Source organism: Anolis carolinensis, chromosome 5 (assembly GCF_035594765.1).
Source record: "Anolis carolinensis isolate JA03-04 chromosome 5, rAnoCar3.1.pri, whole genome shotgun sequence".
NCBI lineage: Eukaryota > Metazoa > Chordata > Lepidosauria > Squamata > Dactyloidae > Anolis > Anolis carolinensis.
The window spans coordinates 81091047-81113952 of record NC_085845.1 but is presented as its reverse complement, the minus strand read 5'-3'; the positions used below and the strand labels follow the sequence as shown (position 1 = coordinate 81113952).

General features: G+C 39.4%; 1 protein-coding gene across 5 annotated transcripts in view; it reads right to left on the bottom strand.

The window, feature by feature from the left end:
* Window positions 1-22345, bottom strand: part of smim14 (small integral membrane protein 14) — a 39755-nt gene extending 17410 nt beyond the window's left edge. The window contains exons 1-3 of one of the 5 annotated variants that reach the window (XM_062981682.1): window positions 22132-22345; window positions 12911-13029; window positions 8773-8821 (exon numbers count right to left, since the gene is read on the bottom strand). In XM_062981682.1, coding sequence (XP_062837752.1) covers window positions 8773-8821; window positions 12911-12985 — 124 coding nt within the window. In that variant the 5' untranslated portion in view covers window positions 12986-13029; window positions 22132-22345. Of the gene's footprint in view, window positions 1-8772; window positions 8822-12910; window positions 13030-15341; window positions 15628-17249; window positions 17383-22131 lie in introns of those variants that run through there. The other 4 variants (XM_062981684.1, XM_062981683.1, XM_008111616.3 and 1 more) reach the window with 4 other exon arrangements.
* Window positions 22346-22906: the final 561 nt, after the last annotated feature.

Below are 22906 nucleotides of genomic sequence, written 5' to 3'. Positions count from 1 at the left end.
TTCTTTGGACATCCATTCTGGTTTCTTTGCACTTCTGGTTTCTTTGCATTTCAAATTAACACCATAGCCAAAATGGCCTCAAAAACAGGAATGTTCTTGTTGTAGTTGGGCCAAGGGGCAGTAATGGCAGTCACTATGAAAATTTGCTGTCAATTATTAACTACTCACCTGACCAACCTGTCAACTAATCCGATTTGATCTTGTAGCTGTACAGAAAACTAATTCCGTTTAGACAGAACATAAAAAAGCTAGCTTCTGGAAGAGTTTGTTATCTGATGTTAAAAAGAAGCAAGGACAGTCAGAAACATGAACTACTGATAAGCATTTATCAATGTTATTTGAAAGAAAATTTGATAAAATTATAATTTCTCTTATACCCCAATAAAAACCTCTTGTTTTTCTCACCTGGATCTCCAATATGGCAGGATTTCAAGTATTAAATTCAAAAAGGAAAAGTCAGACCTCTGGGTTGCTGTTAAAACAATTCCTCAAAACACCTATATGAAATGTTAACAGATAAGCAACTTGACAGACTAAACAAAAGCACAGCGGGTTAAACCGCTAGCTTCAGGAAATCTACCGACCGGATGGTTGGTAGTTCGAAGCTGCGAGACAGGGTGAGCTCCCAACGGTCAGCTCCAGCATTTGCAAATCTATAAGTGTGAAAGCATCCAATGCAAGTAGATCAATAGGTACAGTCTCACCAGGAAGGTAAACGGGCACCCCATGCAGATATGCAGACATGCCGGCAACACAATCAGAGATGTCTACAGACAACAGGCTCCTCGGCATGAAAAAATGGAACAAGAGCACCTCGCCATGACCTGTCATAGACAGAACGCCACCAAATAAAGTTCAACACAGTTTATTGAAGTTACAGAACTAAAAATGCCTGTAAGAAACAAAGGACTAGGCAAACACTTGCCTTCAATGTGAAAAGATACAAAAAAGACTCTGTTAGTTTTAAAAACGGTTCAAAAGATAAACCGGATTAAACAGGAGTTTAATCCGGGTTAAACCAAAAATGCTTACTTCAACCTGGCAATTTAAACAAACAAAAGTTGATAAAGAGAGATTCAATATAACACAAATAACTGGCAGCAGATTCCTCTCTTCTACTCAAGAGCTACAATTGAGTAACTCAGGTTGTTACTCCGCCGTGCAACGAGCGAAATCCGGGTCCAGGCACATCAATCGGGGTAGCAACGGTCAGCAGGGTCCCAATCCGGTCCAAGGTCGAAAGCCAGGTACAGACGTCTTAAGTTCACAAGTTCCACCGATAGCCACAGAAGGGATAGTCCGAGGTCGTAGTCAGTCAGTCAGTCCAGCGTCAATCCAGAGTAGGCAATTAATGTCCGTCAAAAAGACGACGGAGGTCCAAGCTATTAAGATTAAACACAAGTTGCACAGAAAAAGCCCACACAGTTCCTCCCGCCGTCTATGCCCAGTGTCCTTGGTAACTTACGTATCCAGCAAACGAATCACACCCGTCTTCAGGAAGTTCCCCAACAAGATCCCAAGCGTTCGTCCAGATTACCTTGCCCAACGCAATTAACCATTGATTCTAGACCCCATTTTATGCCAGTTCATAACTCCTCATCGCTGTCAGCTGCTATCCTAATTCCAGGTGCTTCCTCATCATCATCCTCATCAGAACTAGAACACCTTTGACTACGCCCAATAGCATCCCCAGCTGTGGATCCCGTTCCATCCCTCCAGCCCGTCCACGGGTCCGATCCTGCAACCCGCCAGTCGCCTCCCATGCTATCATTGCCAGTGACACCCAAATCCTCTCTCACACGAGTCCATTCCATATCATCCTCCTCTGAGCTAACCATCTCTTCCTCCATTCCCTCGGTAAAACCCTCAAAGGAGTCTTCGTCTGTTGGTTCTGCAAATAAGTCTCGGAGCCGTTTCCTTTCGCGCTCCTCAAAAGAGTCTGACTCTCGAGGAGTCTTACGACCTCGTCTCCTAGTATCAGAGCCAGAAGGCTCAACCATAACATGACCGGTATTGAGCATCACCTCCAGACACCAGAGATGAAAAGAGGGAAGACCTTTACCTTTGTCTGTGTATTGTATGTTGTTGTTCACTGTGTAAAAGTCATTGCCATATTCTATAATCCGCTCTGAGTCCCTCCTGGGAAATAACTCAGAATATAAATAAAGTGTGTTGTTGTTGTTGTTGTTATAAAGAGAAGCCTGCAAAGCTCCATTTTCCAAGGGCAGTATGCAGAGCTATCTGAAATTAAAACAACTTGGGCAGACTACTTGATTATTTGCACATCCCAAATCAGGCATATCCTGTTTGTCATGCCTTTTAATTAAAAGACTATTTGTAAAACTGTGAAAGGTATCTTCAGCCTCACTGGGGAAATGTATTTACAATGTGCATCTTTGGAAGGGCTTAGAAGAAAATGGCAGAGAATGGGGAGCATTGAAAACCCCTAAAGCAAGTGTTACACACTTAGAAACCTTTACAGCAAGTGTTTTGCCTTCCTCTAAGCCTAAGAAACTATACACTATACATTGAACTTTGAACCACCATATACATCACTAAATGTATTCACATGAAGCTATTCCAAAGCCTCTAAAATATTTTTTTCGACATTTGTATTTTATATCATATTTGTTTTAATTTTGTAAACTGCCTTCGTTTCCAAGTCTTGTTAAAATGTGTTATAGAAAATAAAGATCTTCAAGAAGGAACTACACGTTTCCAAAATGAATGATAAATAATCTGTAAAGCATGTATATGGCATATTGCACAATTATAAAGAATACAAAGTGCTTTGGAAAACATTTAACAATTTGAAATGAAATAATTATTTTTAATGCAAGCATTTTCTTAAATCATTTTTTACAAATACCTGTAAAGCAAATTAATATTTCTAGCCTTGTGTTTTAAACACAAGCTGAAGTACTAACAGTGTGTCCAAGACCACCTAGGATCTCATCAGGCAGACTTCTAGCTTCATTTCCATGCACTTCAGAAACGGAGCCCATGGAAACTGAGCCAGAAGTCTGTCTTCAAGAGTCAGGTGTTACCCAACTCTATAACTGAGAAAGTGGAAGAAAGACGGGGAAAGGACATGGGATGGCCAGACAAGAGAAAAATGGTAGGGAACGGGGTAAAATGGTTCCCTCTGTTTTCCCCCATTTTCCCCTTGCCCGTCTGATGAAGTCCCTAGTTAAATTCTTGAGTAAAGTAATATTTAAACTATGAATTTTCTAGCCATAGTCTCAAAACAGTACTCCTATGCATGTTTACTCAGAACTAATCTTATAAAGATTAGGTCACTGGACTTGATCCTGGTAATGCACATTTAGGATTATCACTTTCTGCATTATACCAGCATAGAAACTGTATGTCATACAGATCCAGGAGGTTGGCTGGCCCTAATGGTCTCTTCCAGCTATATAATTTTAATGTTATCACTCCGACTATTTAGATAGTGCCACCGATGTGTGTGATGCTTTACACAGCATGACTAGTACACAGAAGTGTGACTTCAGAGAACCATAAATGTACAGTCAGAAAGTTTATTGTTGTCTTTAGGTTTTAAATTGCATATTGTATTGTTTTTAACCTCTGCTCACCACTTTAAGTCTCCTTAAGAGAAAACAAGCAGTGAATAATAATAATAATAATAATAATAATAATAATAATAATAATAATAATGGTGGTGGTGGTGGTGTGCCTTCAAGTCACCTCTGAATTATGGTAACCAGACCAACCACCTCATCAGATGGGGCTTGGGAAGCATCTTAGGACACTTCCCTGACAGTCCAGCGACAGATGGGCACACTGCCCATCCCATGATGTTGCTGGACTTCCGGTGGAGGCCCCTCCCACAAGTGATGTGGAAGCGTTGTACAATGCTTACCTCCCAACACAGATGTCTGCTCGTGTTGTGCTGGCTCCAGTAGAGCCAGCACAGATCCTCACCACTCAGGTGATGCTTCCCATATGTGAAGTGGCGTGAGGAGCAACAGATTCACCCTGGTCGCCTGGCCTTTGTGATAAGGTCGCAAGTTGGCTCTCTGTGAAAAAGTATTAAAGGTTTTGGAACCGTGCCCACTTTCAGTCAGTTTCTCATGTAGCTTCAGGCAATTCTATTGTGTTTCTGTTTGAGGCATGTGCTTTAAAGAAATACAACTGCTAAATACATAACAGAATTACTCCGCCTCAGAAGAAGCCACCTCCTGCATCTCTGCTCAGGACTATGTGCCTTTAAGTTGTTTCCAATTTGTGGCAATTCTAAGGAAAGCTGCTAATGGGGCTCTTTTGCCAAGATTTATTCAGAGTGGGTTTGACATTCATCTTTCTCTGAGGCTGAGAGAGTGCAATTTTATGGTCAAGCAGAAATTTGAACCTTGGTTTTCTGGACTTTGAATCCTCACTCAGTCACAGGACTTCAACAGATGGTCTTTGGGCTTTATTTCTATGTGTTTAGGAAATGGAATCCCACGGAGGCCTTCACAAAACGTAAGGGCAATTCTGGTGGGACTACATGTCACTCTGTTTCCTAAGCACATGGAAACAGAGCCTGAAAACCATCTTGAAACTGGAGAAATCAGGAGAAAGTGAGGAGATGACGACGAGGAAAGATGCAGAAAGGATGTGGAATGGCTGGTCATCATAGAAGTTGAAAAAAAGACGGTAGGGAATGGGGAAAGACAGTTTCCTCCACTTTCCCCTGCTTTCTCTCCACCTGTCTGAGGAAGTCCATGCACTGCCCATTTCTAATCTTTATAGATACGCATTTTGAAATTACAGTACTAGAAATTTTTAGGAACTACTACTGCATGATTATCATGAAGCAAATGAGTGTATTTCATATTTTCCCTAATACTGCTGCTTCAGGTTGTCAGGAGACAGAAACAAACAACCCCCAATCACTTAAACATCCACAGAGACTTTTTGGGCCAGAAATTTAATGACTGACTCGTTTGTTTCTAGCAAGAGAACAACAGACGTCATTCTGACTTCAGTTGGGCCACAACCCTTCTGCTTCCTAAACCAATCTCCACCCAAAATTACAGTCATTATTGCACAATATTTAACTAAGACGTGTGTATTTAGCAAGAACAGCTGGATCTCAAACTGGAAGCAAAAGTACTGTATATAAAAATGCAGGGTCAGAGACATGTAGCAAGTTATTTGGGAACCAAAAGCTTGGGGCCAGGAGAAGGATAAATCTCCACCAGTTCTTTTTAAATCCTTAATAAGAAACTTCTCGTCCTGTCGAAATATTTGGTCTTCTCATCTGATATTCCTGTTTGTTCTCTGGATTTTTTTTTAATTATCTGGCTGCAAAAGAGGGGCTTTGGATGCTATATGCAGTCAATTAGTTCGACTTGTCCCAGATCTTATACTGACTTTTCAAAAATAGTATCAGCCTGCAATTGGGATCCAATGGATCTACTTAGAAATAAAATCAATCACCAGTACTGAATTCCAAATGTTAAGCTCAATTCTTCATTGAGCTATCAGGAAGCCCGTGAAGAGAAACTAAAATACTAGCACATAGTGAGTAAGAGAAAAAAACAGCATTTTCAAACTGCCAAGTAGGGTTCTGCTTTGATTCAAAAGAACATTACAGGTAAGATATCAGTGTTGCAAGTTTGCATTCTAAAGATGTTATTTGTAGTCTCAAGATAGGGCTAATTAGGGACCTCATAATACACTGACTTTCCCCCATTTCTACGCACGTTAAAGTCATGTTACAGGCGGAGTCCCACTGAACCTGTCAAATGACATAAGAGTACTTTCACCGGTTGCCCATAGGATTCCATCTTTAAAATGTGTTTAATGTGGGGAAATAGAGGTTTCTAAAGTTGGGGAACAATCAACTCCAGAGTGCCCCATTTGCATAGAAATGGCTAAAGGCACTTATTTTAAGATGGGATGGGAACTGTTGGATTTCTCTGTTTTAGACTGTTTTAGTGACGTGAAAGTGTGGGTGGGCTTGTGAGCGGTCTTGAAATGTACCTTGATGCTTTTTGTTACTATAGATCATCTTGCATGCAACTTTTAACAGTAATTTTTAATTTTTTTAAAGGAAATGTTCAGTTTTGATATATCAGTACTTTGGTGGCGCAATGGTTAAACCATTGTGCTGGCATGACTGCTGACAGGTTGACGGTTTGCATTCGGGGAGAGCCGGTAAGCTCCTTCTGTCAGCTCCAGCTCCCCATGCAAAGACATGACAGAAGCCTCCCATAAGGCTAGTAAAAACATTCGAGCGTCCCCTGGGCAATGTCCTTGCAGATGGCCAATTCTCTCATACCAGAAGTGACTTGCAGTTTCTCAAGTTGTTCCTGACACACAAAAAAACCCTACTTCGCTGTACCTATATTTTTTCCTTTTTGCAGATCAGGGATTTTCCAATTTGAACATAGCATCTTACTTTTTCTTTCCTCCCTTTAAAAAAATACTGGGGGTGTTTTTCTTCAAAGTCTATGAAGCAGTAAGTAAGATTTCATACGACTTTAATTTTGATTTCAGACATTTGCAATTGGGAGGTTTCCTTTTTAATTTTTTTTTAAAAAGTGGCATGGTCAGAGTATATACTTTACCATGTGATAGCTCAGGAAACTGAGAATTTGTCTAGAAATAAACGAAGTCCATCACGTGTGATGGGTTTAACAAATTATCTGTTTTTCTTAAAAACAAAAAGGCATGAAACATTGCATAAAAACTCGACAGAAAGTGGAGGGAAACGATTCCCTCTACTTTCTGCGCCAAATGGGATAAGGTCCTAAGATTGGGATTAGGAACCTAAAATAAAATGTACTCATTAGATCAAAAAGCCTCCTTGGACAGAAGAATCCCAGGTAATATCATGGATTTCCAGGTTGATTTAGGGGGAAAAATTCTTCCTGAAAAATCAAAGAGTAGCTGCCAGTCAAAGTTAATACTAGACTGGGTTGCTGTGAGTTTTCCGGGCTGTATGGCCATGTTCCAGAAGCGTTCTCCCCTGACATTTCGCCCACATCTATGGCATGCATCCTCAAAGGTTGTGAGGTCTGTTGGTAACTAGGCGAGTAGGGTTTACATATCTGTAGAATGCCCAGGGTGGGAGAAAGAACTCTTGTCTGTTTGAAGCAAGTGTGAATGTTACAATTGGCCACCTTGATTGGCATTGCATAGCCTTGCAGCTTCAAAGCCTAGCTGCTTCTTGCCTGGGGGGATTCCAGATAGGAAACAATCAGAGTCAGCCAATACCTCCCAACAAAGGATGTCCCCAGACAGGAAGCAGCCAGTATTTGAAAACAACAGAAACACAAGGAAGAATACCATAAGATTCTTTATTGATTTATCATTGACAATCTGATATACAAGCCCCTTTTCAAAAGTGGCAAAAAGATGTAAAACAGTCACATAATGGGGATTCAGAAACACCAGGCTTTATTAGTAAACTCAGGTGTGTGTATCCCCAATTAGAATATCAATGCCAATGCCAATATCAATATCAAATATCAAAGGAAAATCATTGATGTTCTTCATTTTCTTTAGCGCAAATTATCAACACTTTTGGTATTGTTTTCCTGGGAAGGTCAAGAGCTTGAACACTGTTCCCACCCTAAATATCTCGGCATCACCTTAGACCTAATGCTAGCATTTATGAATCACTGTGCAAACACCAAGCACAACGTAGCTACACGCAATAACATCCTGCAGAAATGTACTAATAGTGCATGGGGTGCTGACCCAAAATTAATAAGACCAGCCCTGGCCTTATCTTACTCAACTATTGAGTATGCCTGCCACGTAAATCTGCCCATGTAAAGCCGGTGAATATAGCACTGAATTAGACATGTAGAGTAATCACACGATGTCTTAAACCTACACCTATTGATAGACTCTATAAGCTAGCTGGCATTGCGCCCCCCCCCCCCCCCCAATGTGCGGCGGGAAGTTGCTGCCAATTGCAAGAGAAATAAGGTTGAACACTGTGAAAGCCACCCACTGTATGGCTATCAGCCTCCTCCCAGTAGACTTAAATCAAGGAAAAGTTTCATGAGAACCACTAGTCCTCTAAATGTTCCTCCACCGACAGCAAGAATATCCCTGTGGGCAGCAAAATCATGCAATTCCACGAGGGTCTTCCTCCAGGGCCAAACCAAGAATGGGCAATTTGGAAGTCCCTGAACAGACTCAGAAGTGGAGTTGGCAGATCAAAAGACAACCTGGCAAAATGGCACTACCTAGAGGATTCCTTCACTTTGTGTGACTGTGGAACAGAACAAACAACTCAGTATCTGTATGCTTGCCCACAATGCCCTGTCTCATGTACAGAGGAAGAACTGTTTAAAGCTACAGACAATGCAGTCGCTGTTGCCCGTTTTTGATCTAAAACTATTTAGCAGCTTGTGATTGTGTTATTTTATCAGTTTTAAACCTATATATTTATGCAATGCTTTTTGACACAAAATAAACTAACCAACACTTTTTAGCTTGGAGGGGATATGATAGTCATGTTTAAATATTTGAAAAGATGTCCTATCAAGGAGGGTATCACTTGGGTCCTGCCTGCAGGCCTTAGTTTGGGGACACTTGAACTAATTGGTTGCAAACATTTGCACCCCTGATGGAACCTTGATATTTCTTAACACATGTTTCTGAATCACATACTGATTCTCCAACTCTCTTTTCTTTGGTGGAAAACAGAAGAGTGCAGGAGGTACATGCATACGCAAAAGGTTTGTGTGTAACTTAAAAAGACAAGATTTGATTACTTAATGGCCATTATCCTGCGATACTCACATTCTTGAAGACATTCAGTGTCTGTGCAATACGATTGCGACTGTCGTAACTGAAATGAAGAAAAATGTTGGTTAGGAAGATGAAACTTGATCATGTCTGAAGTTTGTTGGACAGTCTTTTGAATGTCTCAAATTAGATTAACTTCAGATAATCAACCATTAAAAAGTCAAGACACCAAGAAAAACTGAACTGAATAAAAATTCATAGAGATTCACATCTTGTCTCCTGTGGCTTGAATTTATGCAAATCTTCTTATTATATTATATGTGTTAAATCTTCTCACCTATACAAAGATGTTCATGTTAAAAGTTGTTTGTTAATGGCTACCATTTAAGGTAATTATCACTGCCCATACTTTTGTGTTTCATTTCTTTCTCACCTAGTGATTATAGTCCTACATCCATTTACTTACCCAATCAATTTCTCAAATTGTTTTTCAGATGAGGTTACACATCATGCATCAGACACAGAATGTTGTAGTCCATGAAAGCTACTCTATAATATGATTTATTCATCTTTAAAGTACTTTGTTTTGTTTTTGTAGCAGCAGATTAACACATCTACTTCGCAGGACATTATTAGAAACTAGATAGATATATGTTGATATTTACAAGTTATTTTTCAAGGGCTTAGAGGAATTTTTTAAAGAAAGGTTTCATCTGCTAGTAAAAGTTACCATTAAAATGCTACTTACAAGAAAATCTTAAAGTCAACATTGTTTTTAATAAATATTTAAATTTTATTTCTATTTACAGTAGATTCTCACTTATCCAACATAAACAGGCCGGCAGAATGTTGGATAAGTGAATAAGTTGGATAATAAGGAGGGATTAAGGAAAAGCCTATTTTTCCTTAATTACTGTATTTATGAATATAGCACCAAAATATCATGATGTATTGAAAACCTTGACTACAAAAATGCCTTGGATAATCCAGAACTTTGGATAAGCGAGTGTTGGATAAGTGAGACTCTACTGTACATAGACAAATGACACCCGGACACATTACCTTTTTGCACTTCAGACATGAGAAATGAAATATGAAGAAAGGAAATAGGGAAATGATAGTGTGATCGCTGTAAAATATTTCCTGGGTTATATAATAAATGGGCAGATCAGAGATAGTTTCGTGCTATCCATAACTCTATTACCTACCTAAATGCTTTATAGCCTAGGATACTCTACTTCCTACTCTTGTGATTTATAATAAAAACTAGCTTTGCCCGGCCACGTATTGCTGTGGCATGGAAAATAAAGTAATGAGAAGTAGGAAGGCTCTGAAGCTGCAAGGCTATTCATTGCTGTGTATTTGTTTAGGTTTTTGTTTTTGTTTTTTTTATTGGAGGTCATACCTTGGATGTGTCGGTATGTTGTGGCATAGTAAGTGGCCAGGTTGAGTAGGATTTAATGGCCTTGTAGCCTAAAAGCCTGGCGGATAATTCCCTGGGGGAATCTTTTGTTGGGTGGTGTTAGCTTGGCTGATTGTTTCTTGTCTGGAATTCCCGTTTTCAGATTGTAGTTCTGTATTTAGTGTTATAATAATAATAATAATAATTTTATTCTTATATCCCGCCCCATCTCCCCGGAGGGACTCGGGGCGGCTTACATGGGGCCATGCCCAGACACGACAGCACAAATCAGATAAAACATTAGTGTTCTGGTTTTAGATATGTTTTATGGTGGGGGCCAGGTTTTTTTCATTGTCAATGGATTTACCTAGGTAAGAAACAGGCAGGTAAGTGTGGTTTATATACCTGTGGAATAATATCTAGCGTGGGAGGATGAGCTCTTGTCTGTTGGAGGGAAGAATGAACGCTGTAATTAGTCACCCTGATTAGCCTTTATTGGCCTTGTAGTTTCAAAACCTGGCTGATTCCTCCCTGGGTGATTCCTTTATTGGGAGGTGTTAACTGGCTGTGTTTGTTTTCTTTCTGGAATTTCCCTGTTTTCAGAGTGTTGCTTTTTATTTACTGTCCTGATATTAGAGTTTATATTGTCCTGTATTATCATACCACAGTTTATATATATTATTATATTTATTATTCTAATTATGTTGAAAGCGCCGATGGGCGGGGAGGTCTCTGCTCACGCTCCCCATTGGCACAGCCTTCCCTCAGGGATGAAAAGCTCCCAGCTGACAGGAGGAGTGGGTCCATGGTGCTGACCTTCTGAGCGCGTCTGGCAAGTGAGGGGAATCTCAAGGAAATCAGCTGCTTGTTCTTCCCTCCTGGCTCTTCTGCCTTCCCTCCCTCCACCCGCTCACCTGCCAGCTCTTGCCTTTTTGCACAGATTTTTTTTCCCCTTGCGCAGTTTCTCAAGGGGCACTGACTCCATAGCTAGGCCTCACTTGCTGCCTGGCTCCAGTAGCAGCCAAGGGGAGGGAGGAGGAAAGCAGTCGACGCCCTGGCCTGGCCTGGCCGTGGAAAGGTTCTCCCATGTGAGTGCTCCATTGGCCGGCCCAGCTCTCAGCACAGAGCAGGAGACCCACCACCCCCTGTCATCTTCCTCCTCCCTCCTCTGGCTCCTCCTCCTCCATACTCTCGTTCCAGCCCGGGTGCTTGAGGATTCGTATGCCTCCATCAACTGGGCCAAGCAGCAATGCTGCCTCCTCCGTCATTGTCTTTCTCTCTCCTCTGCCTCCTCCTCCTCCGTTTCAGGCCTGGGCGCTGGAGGACTTGCCCATCCTGGGCGAGTATGACTCCTTCAACCTGGCCCTGCCGCAGATCCTCACGGGCATGAGGGAGGAAGAGGAGTCAGTTGGTGAGAGAAATTCAAACCCCTCCCTGCGGCATCACCTCCTCTGCGCAGGCGTAAGATGGCCGCCTTTTCCTGGTGTTGCGTCAGCCTCGGAGTGCCTTTTTTTTTCTTTGGGGGGGGGGGATGGCTGCTCCGCACGTGCGCAGAATGCATTATTGCATTTTTGGGTTTTTCTGTCATTCCCACGTAATATTTTTATGGTTTTTTGTTGTAAAAACACAGACTAGATGACTATATCTTTTGTTGCCAAATTTGGTGTTATTTGCTCCAGTAGTTTCGCTGTTTAAGTTAAGGGAAAAATTGTCAGAACATTTTTATACAGATAGATAGATATGAAGAATTATGCAGTGAATGCATTTCTAGCAGTCAGCAATTTCTGGTTGTTCAGTTCTCAAATAACATTTTCTAACATATGTGCTTAGGAAAATGTATTGAATAGGTGAATGTGGTATAACTGCAATATTATATGCACAAAACTAAAGATGGGAGCTTTAAGTGATAAAAGGCTGTTGTTTGGTCCCACCAGTCTCAAAGACTTGCTACATAGTCTTTTCTGATATTGATGTCAGGCTGACTTGATGGAAATTGTTTGAGTCCTATTTTTTTTTGTTTTTGAAGATAGGGACATTTGCTCTCCTCCATTCTGCTGGGACTTCTCCTGTTCGCTAAGAATTCTCAAAGATTATTGCCAGTGGTTCCAAAATTACTTATTCTAATTCCTTCAATACTCTGCTAATTCCTTCAATACCCCAGGTTCATCTGGCCCTGGAGAGTTGTATTCATTTGGAGTAGCCAAGTATTCCTGGACTACTTCTTTAGCTATTTTGGTTGCGTTTCCCCGATTACCTTGTCTGCTCCATATGGGTCTTCTGTAACTCAAGTTTAAAGACTATGTGCTCCCTCTCCCAGTGCTGAAATGCCCATGGGAGAGGGACACAAACGTTTTGTAGATACGTGGGTGGTTCAATAGGCTATGGCACAGGAATGAAGAATATGTGGTTCTGCAGGTTTTGTTAGGACTACACTTCTCAACAGCTCTTGCCAGGATAGTAATATATAGGAATTGTGACGTTGTCATTCAGAAACCTACAGGGTCACACATTTCAGAGATTCTATGGAAACAATGAGAATAACTGTCAATGCTCAGAAGGAAGGCTTCTCACGTAACTCTGCACACCCATGCACTATGAATAATATATATAGCACTATAAGAGATTTTGCAGCAGAGCAGCTCAAAGATGTAGTTAGACAGCCACCTTGCAAATGGAATGGAATGGGAATTTGAAAGACTAAACCAAAATTCCTTATTTTGTGAAACTCGGATCTGAAAGAAACATAATATAATACTCAAAACACAGAAAATGCCCCTCAATTGTCCTCACCAGATTGATTAGTCTCCTCATTGCATGCTCATGTGAACAAATACATTCACAGGGATCGAATCCGCCTTCTGCCATGGTTATTCAGAGGGATCCCACAACTGAATCTTGACAGCAAATGCCTAGAAAAGAGAAGATTTAATGAGTGAATCACGTTTTTTTGTAGAAGTTGACACTTTGCATTCAGTCCAAGATAATTTGTTATTGTTATTTTTGGAATTTGTATGTCGGGCATCAAATTGCTGCCGGCTGTGAGGCTGCCATGAGTCCCCTTCGGGGTGAGAAGGGCGGGATACAAGTGTTGGAAATAAACAAATAAAATAAATCATAAATTTGCATACAACAGTCTATAATACAGAAATGGCCACAGCTCCTCCAAGGACCAGTCAAGTTATTGATGAGACCAAGAATTCATAGCAAAACACTTCCACTTGAACAAGACTGAAGCTACCATCCAATCATTACACAAATGTAAGCTCCATTGAGTTTATAATAAGTTTGTATACTGATGGTACTATATTAAAAATTATGCTGATGGTGATAAATAATGTCATAATAGGGTTGTTGTATGTCTTTCGGGCTGTGTGGCCATGTTCCAGAAGCATTCTTCTTCTGGAACATGGCCACACAGCCCGAAAGACATACAACAACCCTGTGATCCCGGCCATGAAAGCCTTCGACGACACAATGTCATAATAGTAACTTTTTTAAAAAAAAGATCAAGACCTTTGTGTGTATGTACAAGGAGATGTATGTCAGTAGTAGCAAGGATGAAATGAATAAATGGGCAGGATCAGTACCAAAATTGGTACTTTCTATCACTCTCAACCTTCCTGGCCCTTTCATCATGTGCAATAAACTCCTAGGAAATGGACAAAGTACTCCTACTCGGGATTTGAACTGGTCATTTACAAAAAGGTGTTTCTCTTTTTTATTGTTGCATCTATTTGGTGTTTTCTTTATTTTCCCCCACCCACACATCACCTGTCCTCAGGGTTCCCTTCATTTACTTGGAATTGGAATTGCCAATTTCTAACACATACAAAAGCTATCTAAATGTATTTATCTTAAACAATTTAATAAAGTCATTTAAAATTGAGATTAACTGCAACACACAGCTTAGTCTGAGGTTTTTTCATATTATACTTTCTTTCTACCTTTTTCTCGTTAAAAGAAATATTTTTATATACTCCAAGGCCATTTTTCTAGTTCTGATGATCCTCAGATGTAGTTACCACACCACTTCTTTTTTAAAAAATCACACCTGTAGGGTTCATATTATCTTCTAAAACCAGGTATATATGTCTGGGCTAAACTGGTCTATACTGGGCCCATAACCCTTGTTGGACAAGTGAGCTTATTAACAAAAGACCCTCCCCATAAACATATAGCAGAGTAACTTATTAGCAGCAGCGTGACCCTGCACCAGTAACCAAAAGTGACAAAAAGAACAAAAACACACAAACTAATGTTAACTCTTCCTTTGGAGGCTTTTCTTTGTAGCAAAATAACATGGTTGCACTATTTACAAAAACAAGGTTTCCATAACACAAATAAAATTCTTTATACTTCTTTGTTTCCATGCTGGGCTTCTTTCTCATGCAGATAAACAACTTCACTCTCACAGAGCCTCCTCTCACACTGAACTTACACAAGAGCTTCACACACAGCAGCCTTCACACCGAAACTTCACACATGAGGCCTTCAACCTGGGCCTGTCCCCTCGGGTCAGAAGGGCGGGGTATAACTGCTAGAAATAAATAAATTCTCTCACTGAAGCTTCTCACACTAGGCCAGAGTTTCTCATCCTGGGGATTGGGACCCTTGAGGGGGGTCGCAAGGGGATGTCAGAGGGGTTGCCAAAGACTCTCTGGTACCCTTCCAGTATTTTCTGCTGGTCATGAAAGTTCAGTGTGACAAGAGTTCGGAATGCTCTTTGATTGTAGTTTCTTGTATAAATCCAAGAAACTACAACTCCCAAATGACAAAATCAATCCCTCCCACACACCCACCCCCCAGTATTCAAATTTGGGCATATTGGGCATTTGTGCCAAATTTAGTCCAGTGAATGAAAATACATCCTACATATCAGATATTGACATCAATTTATAACAGTAGCAAAATTAGTTATTAAGTAGCAATGAAAATAATTTTATGTTTGGGGGTCACCACAACATGAGGAACTGTATCAAGGAGTTGTGGCATTAGCACGAGGCCTTCTCACAGACTGAGGCCTTTTCACAGACTGAGGCCTAGTCACAGACCGAGGCCTACTAAGCTACAGGCACACCTGCTTATATTGAACTACAGCTTAGGCCTTTCAGTGCTTGACTCATATTTTTGTAATTAAAAATACCTAGTTAATTTTTAATATTTCTGACAATTTTCACCAAGACATTTTTAAAAGGTATTTTTTCACACCAGAGATACTTACAATTTCACATTAAGGTATTGGCGTAGCCCAGTCCCCTGGAGCTTTTCTACCTCTTCAATAAGTCATAACTAACTTAACTCTCCTTGCTTTTAATAGTATCTCATTTTTAATATACATCACCTGGTTAGAACACCACGTCTTTCACAAATATTGGTTTGCTTGGTTTTCGCAGTAATGCAAATAAGGAAGAGGAAATAATGAAATACGTTTTATAAGTTTCCTGCAAGCTTTCACTTCTGCTTCTATATAGACCACTCGTAGATATGCATTTACTTGCATGTACGCACACACAGATTTCTGCTCAATGTGGTAAATTTAGATTTCTAATTCATACGGGAATCTCTTGAAGTAAAGACAAATAAAGGAATAGTACTGAGGGCAGAACTACATGTTACAAGAAAAACACATGGTTCTTAAAAATTCCGACAATACAGCATTTGCAAGAGAATCAGGGGCAAGAATGAGTATTATTTAATCGATTCCTTAGCTAGTGACCCCATCAAGTTCCCCTTATTTTCTCTCCTGCTTTTGCCCAGCTGTCTTGAAAACTAGAAATATGGTTTCACTGGTCGTTTCCAAAAGAGAGAATATATGCATGATATTGACTGGATAAGGGAAGGGGTCAAGCACTCCTATCCACCAATTCACGTCGATGAACCCCTTAATTTATGCATTACCATTACTACAGGAGGCATACATCTGGGACATAGGTCCTCGTCTGGTGTAATTATTTTCCATACCAAAGCAATAAGGAAGTTTATCATCACTAGTAAGCTGCACACTGATTATACACAAATGAAATGAACATATATTTAAATGCGTAAATACTCATTAAAATAGAATGGGAATTTTGGAACTTGTTGAAGGCTTTCATGGCTGGAATCACTGGGTTGCTGTGAGTCTTTCTGGTTGTGTTGCCATGTTCCAGAAGCTTTCTTTCCTGACATTTCGCCCACACCTATGGCAGGCATCCTCAGAGATTGTGAGGTATGTCGAAAACTAGGCAAGGGAGGTTTATATAGCTGTGTAAGGTCCAAGGTGGGAGAAAGAACTCAGTGGCCTGGCATATATCAGCTTTCTAGTGTACTCCCAACTTTATTTCTTGGATAAATCTATTATCCAGTTTGTTTGCAAGCAAGTACACTAGATGTAAATTAAATCTGATTACTTTATCAAGATTAATCATTTTACTAGTAGTGTTCAAGTACACATATACAAGGTGTTCTTGTGCTCAACAGTTTTTTCATTGAGAGCACAGTGCTGCCTGATTTTGTCATAAAATGGGATCCTGAGAGGAGGCAACACAATTTATCATGTGTCCTGAAAAACACGGGTATGCTTTTCATAGCCCTCAGAAATATATTAAAAGGAAAAGAACATTACAGTACTTTCTAAATGTACCAATTTAATGGATACAGTGACAATACAAACCGTTTTCTTATAGGTCATTAAATCTCTTTCGAAGAACATATCTTTCAGGCCCCTTCTATATTGCCATATAATTCAGATTATCAAAGCAGATTATCAATCCACATTATCTGCCTTGAGCTGGATTATATGAGTCTACACTACCATATAATCCAGCTCAAAACAGATAATCAAATAATCCCTGAAGTTATAATGCTTTGTGGCTCTGCTGCTAATTTTCTACATATAAATAGGAAGGGGAAAGTACCATGTGCTGAGATTCCCAAGAATCCAAAAATCAACCTCCAGTAAAAGTGCAGAAAATTCTCGCTTGTGAAGGGGGCAAGCAGCTATTAAATTAACTATTTTTGTAACAACTGGCATTAAGTAATTTGAGTTGATGAATCCTGCCTTGGCACATAAAGCCTCCTGATGGATAATACAATGAAAAGACACAATCGGATGTTCAATAGCTTCTGTAAACAATTTGACAAATCTGACCTTTTCCCCACCATGTTTGGTGCCTCATCTGTTGTCAATGACACAACTTTAGAGATATCAATGCTTAGGTCATTGAATGTTTGTAAAACAACCTTACATACTTCTCTTCCTGATGAACTTGTTGGCACTGATACTAACTTTGTCAACTCTTATCTCATTGTGAGACCATCAGAATATCAACCAATAATGGCCAACTGAGCATGTGATGTGACATCAGTAGTTTCATCAAGAAATAGAGAAATATATATACAATTACTTATGCCTCTCTTTAATTAATGTTGTACGTTTGTGTTCAGTCTCATTATTTGGTCATTTATTTATTTATTTATTTATTTACAGTATTTATATTCCGCCCTTCTCATCCCGAAGGGGACTCAGGGCAGATCACATTACACATATAAGGCAAACATTCAATGCCTTGACATAGAACAAAGACAAAGACAAATGCAGGCTCCAAGCTCGCCTCGAACTCATGACCTTTTGGTCAGAGTGATTGGTCTCAGCTGACTGCAGCTGGCTGCTCACCAGCTTGCGCCACACCCCGGGCCTTTTTTTTAAAATGATATTTCTACTGAGTGGTAACTCAGATATTCTCTTAATAATTGCATCTTTATCCTGCATATCGTGAAACAGAGCTGGTGCACATCTTAGGAGAGTTTCTTTAATAAATTCTCCTTCACTGAGTGCTTTTCCATGCTGAGCTATGGAGTGAGCGATACTCAGACTTGCAGATGTTAAATTTGTAGAGCCTTTTACAAATTTAAGGATGGAATTAGATTGGCTCTTATAAAGGTGTAGCTGCCTAGAAATGTATTCCTTCCTTTCATCCTCAATTTTTTCATCTTCACTTTAGTTTCAAAATGTTTACTTATATTCCACGTTCTGCTTACTACCGTTTCAGTACATAGAACGCAAAATGATCTGCTAATTTTTCTATAATGCCATACATCTCTGTCCATGTTTCTTGAAAGGGTCGGCTACTGCTCCTACCACTTCCTTTACTTAACCTTTACTTAACTAGACGCTCTGTGCCGGAGTTCTGTTGTTTTTTTCCTTATAGACCTCTGGCACAGAGTGTCTACACTACACTGAAACAAATGTTTTATCCTCGGCTACTGCACCTGGCCATGCAGGAGCCGAGGATGAAATGTCCTTCTTGGAATGTGGCCCCATACTTCTCTATGCAGCTGCATGCGGCTGCGTGTCATCAAAAATGGCTCCGCGTGTCAGTGCTGACACACGTGTCATAGGTTCGCCATCAAGACCTTAGTCCATATCACCATACCGAACCAAACCTTTGTATATTTCCTTCCATTCTCTAAGACATTGAAGTGTCTCTCCCAAGATTTTTATTTATTTATGCCAATTAATTAATTAATTAATTTCCAGCCTTCCTTCTTATAAGGATCCAAGGCCATTCATGCATGAATTAAAACATAATACATTAAATACAAATTACCTGTAAAAGTACTGAAACACAGTTAGACAAGCCACCGCACGGAAGCATAATTACTTTAAAACAATATAAAATTACTAAGTAGCAGAACAATTTAAAACTATTATGGTATTTTGGTCCCACCCTTTTGCTTCTCGCCGCACCCACCAAAAGGTCGCCTCACTCCCAATCCAATAAACTATCAGAAAGTGAATTATTTTCTTCGGTTGACACAGGGTTTCCCATTGCTCTTTGAAGGACACAGTGATATCAGTCAGGCCCCAAGAAAGTAAATCTGGAATTCCTTGGCACGCAGAACAACTATATCATGCATACTGGAAGGTAATAATTGCTAGGGAGGAATAAATGGCCTTTCGAACAGCTTGTCTGCCATTATCCTTCTTCTTACAAACTTCCTTTGAAAACATTAAATATCACTCCCTATGAATAACTGGTATAAAACAGTGACTAATTTTGCAGCATCTGTTTCAAAGCAGATGTTTGCTATGCAAATATAATATACCCACTGTTGCATTCTGCATCTAAATATATAGATGAAAGGAGGAAATGAGAATTTTTCTGTAAGACGAATACTAACTCTCATTAAAAACAGTATTTTGTGGTTAAGACAAATAGCCCATGTCATCCCTTTTTAACCTACAAGTAATATTGTAATTATATACTGATGCTTATAATGCTGTTAATATAATATGTTACCATGCACAATTCTGTTTGTATTTAGTCTTGAATAAAAGTAGCTTATAGTCCAATAAAGTCAATACAGAATAGCAGCTCTCACATTTTTTTGCTCTGACTTGTTTACAAATAGTTGCTTAAGATATGGCATAGTTTGCAGTGTTTTATTTGTTTTGTGAAAAATAAGATTATATGATACACCAGTTCCTTCCTCTGAAATATACTAGTCTACAGCACTGCTTCTTAAACTGTGGGTCACAAACCCAAACAGGGTCCCCTTAGCAGTGTTGGGGTCATGAAAAAATTGGCAACAGTAAACCTGGTGGCAAACCGCAGCCCTCCAGCTTTCTGGGACTCCAACTCCCAGAATTCCTGACCACAGGACAAGCTGGCTAGGGCTTCTGGGAACTGGAGGCCCAAATAGCTGGGGGGCCGCATATTAAGGATGCTTGCTCAAGAGAATGGAACTGACCAAATCACCCCTGAGTATTCTTTGCCTAAGAAAACTCTATGAAACTAATGGGATTACAATCAGTCAATACATGACTTGAAGACACATAAAATGCAGTTTGGAAACAGGATATCTGAAATGGTGACTTCTCTGATGCAAACCTGATCCTGTAATAAAATCATTCACATATTTACTTCTGTCCCACCTCATTCTGCTAAATGGTTTACTTTGGACACAGTCCATGGAACTTCCTCAGCCAACATAGCCATAGCCCTGTTTTCTTAAGCAGTGAAAGCTTTGGGGAAGCTCAAGTAGTTTCAGAAGCTATGTGTGATACGAAATTGAAAAGGGAGAACCCATTGTCTCCACCCTACCTTACCCAAATATCATTTAAAACACACACACATACACATGATTACACAAACTTTAGCAGTTCTAGTCAGCAATCAACACATTCTGGTATTATTTGGGAAAGATTTCAATCTATCACCATATGGCAAAGAATTTGACAATCAATTTACAAGTAAGAAGCATTCTTCGTCCACATTATTTTTAAAAAGGCCCTGACCAATCTTCAGAATATCTAAAAATCAGAGAGAAAAAATGTTTCAGGTAAGCTCAGAAATGTGACTCCAAAGCTACAATAATAAAGATTAAAAGAGTGGAATACTAAATTTACAATGTGATGAATTTAATTCCATAGAATCATATTTTCTGAATACTTCCAAATGCTGACTTCATATTGATAATATGACACAAATCTGAAACAATAACAAAGGTTTTCTGAGGTTTTGCTAAGGTCCTTTCTAGACTCTTGAACGATCACTTATTTTCTCTGAACATTAAAGTCTGATCTCAATTTTTGCTTAACTGAGGGCCCTTCCACACAGCCATATAACCCTGAATATCAAGGTAGATAATCCACAATATCTGCTTTGAACTGGGTTATCTGAGTCCACACCACCATATAATCCAGTTCAATGTGGATTTAATACAGATCTGTGGAAGGGGCCTAAAAGTTCCATCAAGTCTTTAAATCCCTTGTAGAGGTTTGGAATAACAGTGCCCCCGTCTCCTTCTCCTATCCCTTTTATTATGGTGAAAGAGTTTCTTTGAAATCTGGTTAGATCTGGCTAAAAGAATTCTTTTCTATTAGCGATGTGAAATTCTTCTTCAAAAAGCCTGAGGCGGGATGACAGCCTGCAAGGTGACGAAGTGTGTATCTGTGCCACCAATAGAGAGGGGAAGCAAGGCTGAGCAAATGAAGAAGAGCTGTCCTGCACCTTTAATAGCACTATAGTAAAGGAAATTTCAGCAGGTATAACTGTTATTTCCTCTTTTATACAACTGTGAAGGGTGCATGAATGATGTACTCTTTTGTATCTGACCCTAGGATGAGCCATTGAAGATCAAAATGATTTGTTAAATGTGCATTAGAATCTTATACACGTTGACTCAGAAGTCAGTCCTATTTAATTCAATGGACCGTACTTCCAGTTGCAGAAATATCCACTGGTGTGTGTATTTTGTGTATAAGTCCCAACAACTTATGCATTTTGTAGTTTTTCTTTGGCAAGGAATACTCAAGAGATCATTTTGCAAATTCTTTCTTCTATAATATAGCCTACAGCAAGTGGCATTTGTTGTCGGTCTTTTATTCAAGTACCAATTAGGGCTGACTTGGCTTAGCTTCCAAGATTAGATAGGACCTGTGTACCATTAGGATACACCCTTCCTAGAAGTAAACCCCACTGAGGTTAATAGGAGTAATTTACATGTAGATCTGCAAAGGTGTCTGGCTTTGCTGCCCTTGATATTGGCTTGACATATGCATGTATAGGTCCAATCTGAGTTCAAAAAAACTCATATTCTATCCTTGGCCTTCCTAGATGTGTGTCAAATACACTTTTATGATTAGAAACAGGCCAAATGTCAATTGAGTTCTGGACATGGATCCTTAAATTAAATTTCTGGTTACAAATGTTTTTTTATCCCTGTGGGATTGACTCCCTTAGTATTAACTGACGGGTTCCATTCTAAATGGAAAAAGACACTGGATGAGAAACTAGGTAAACTGGGTTTCTCATGAACCACTATTTTGGCAATGGGATATATGAAAGCAAAAAAGGAAATATATCAGCGAATCACAGATAATGAATTACAGTACCATGTAAGTGCAGCTACTATATATCCTGAATTCAGAGACAATGGTCACTCTTTTATGCTAGCAAGTCATTTTAATATTTTAACCCTTCCAAAATACAGAAAAGCATTCACTCTTGCAAAATTTAATGTATTACCTTGAGCCTTATTAGAGGAGAGGTGTAACAATGTCCCCTATGATGCACGCTTATGTCGCTGTGGTGTTGGCTCAGTGGAGACGATAAGACATGTATTGTTATACTGTTCCTTCTACAGTGGCTTCTGACATACATTTATCCACCCAATTCTACAAAGCCTTCCTGGAAGAACTGATGAATTTTACATACACCATTTGCTGGGAGATCAGAATCCAAAGGTAACAGTTAAAGTGGCCAGATTTATGTCACAGCGCTCACTTGTTGGCAAAAAATGACATCATAAACTCAAGGGAATTTTTACCTGTATTTCATAATATTTATTCTTATATAATCCTGTCATTAATATTATGTTTTGGTTCTACTTGTTTTATCTGATATGATATTTATTTAAGTATTGTGTCAGAAGTAAATTGAGAATTCAGCTATAATGTAGAAAAAACCACAAAGTTATCTGATCTGTTGACCGTAATAAATTTATATACAGTACAGTATCACTTATCCAACATAAATGGGCCGGCAGAACATTGGATAAGCAAATATGTTGGATAATAAGGAGAGAATAAGAAAAAGCCTATTAAACATCAAAATAGGTTATGATTTTACAAATTAAGCACCAAAACATGTTATACAACAAATTTGACAGAAAAAGTAGTTCATTACACATTAATGCTATGTAGTAATTATTGTATTTACGAATTTAGCACCAAAATATCACAATGCATTGAAAACATTGACTACAAAAATGCGTTGGATAATCCAGAACGTTGGATAAGTG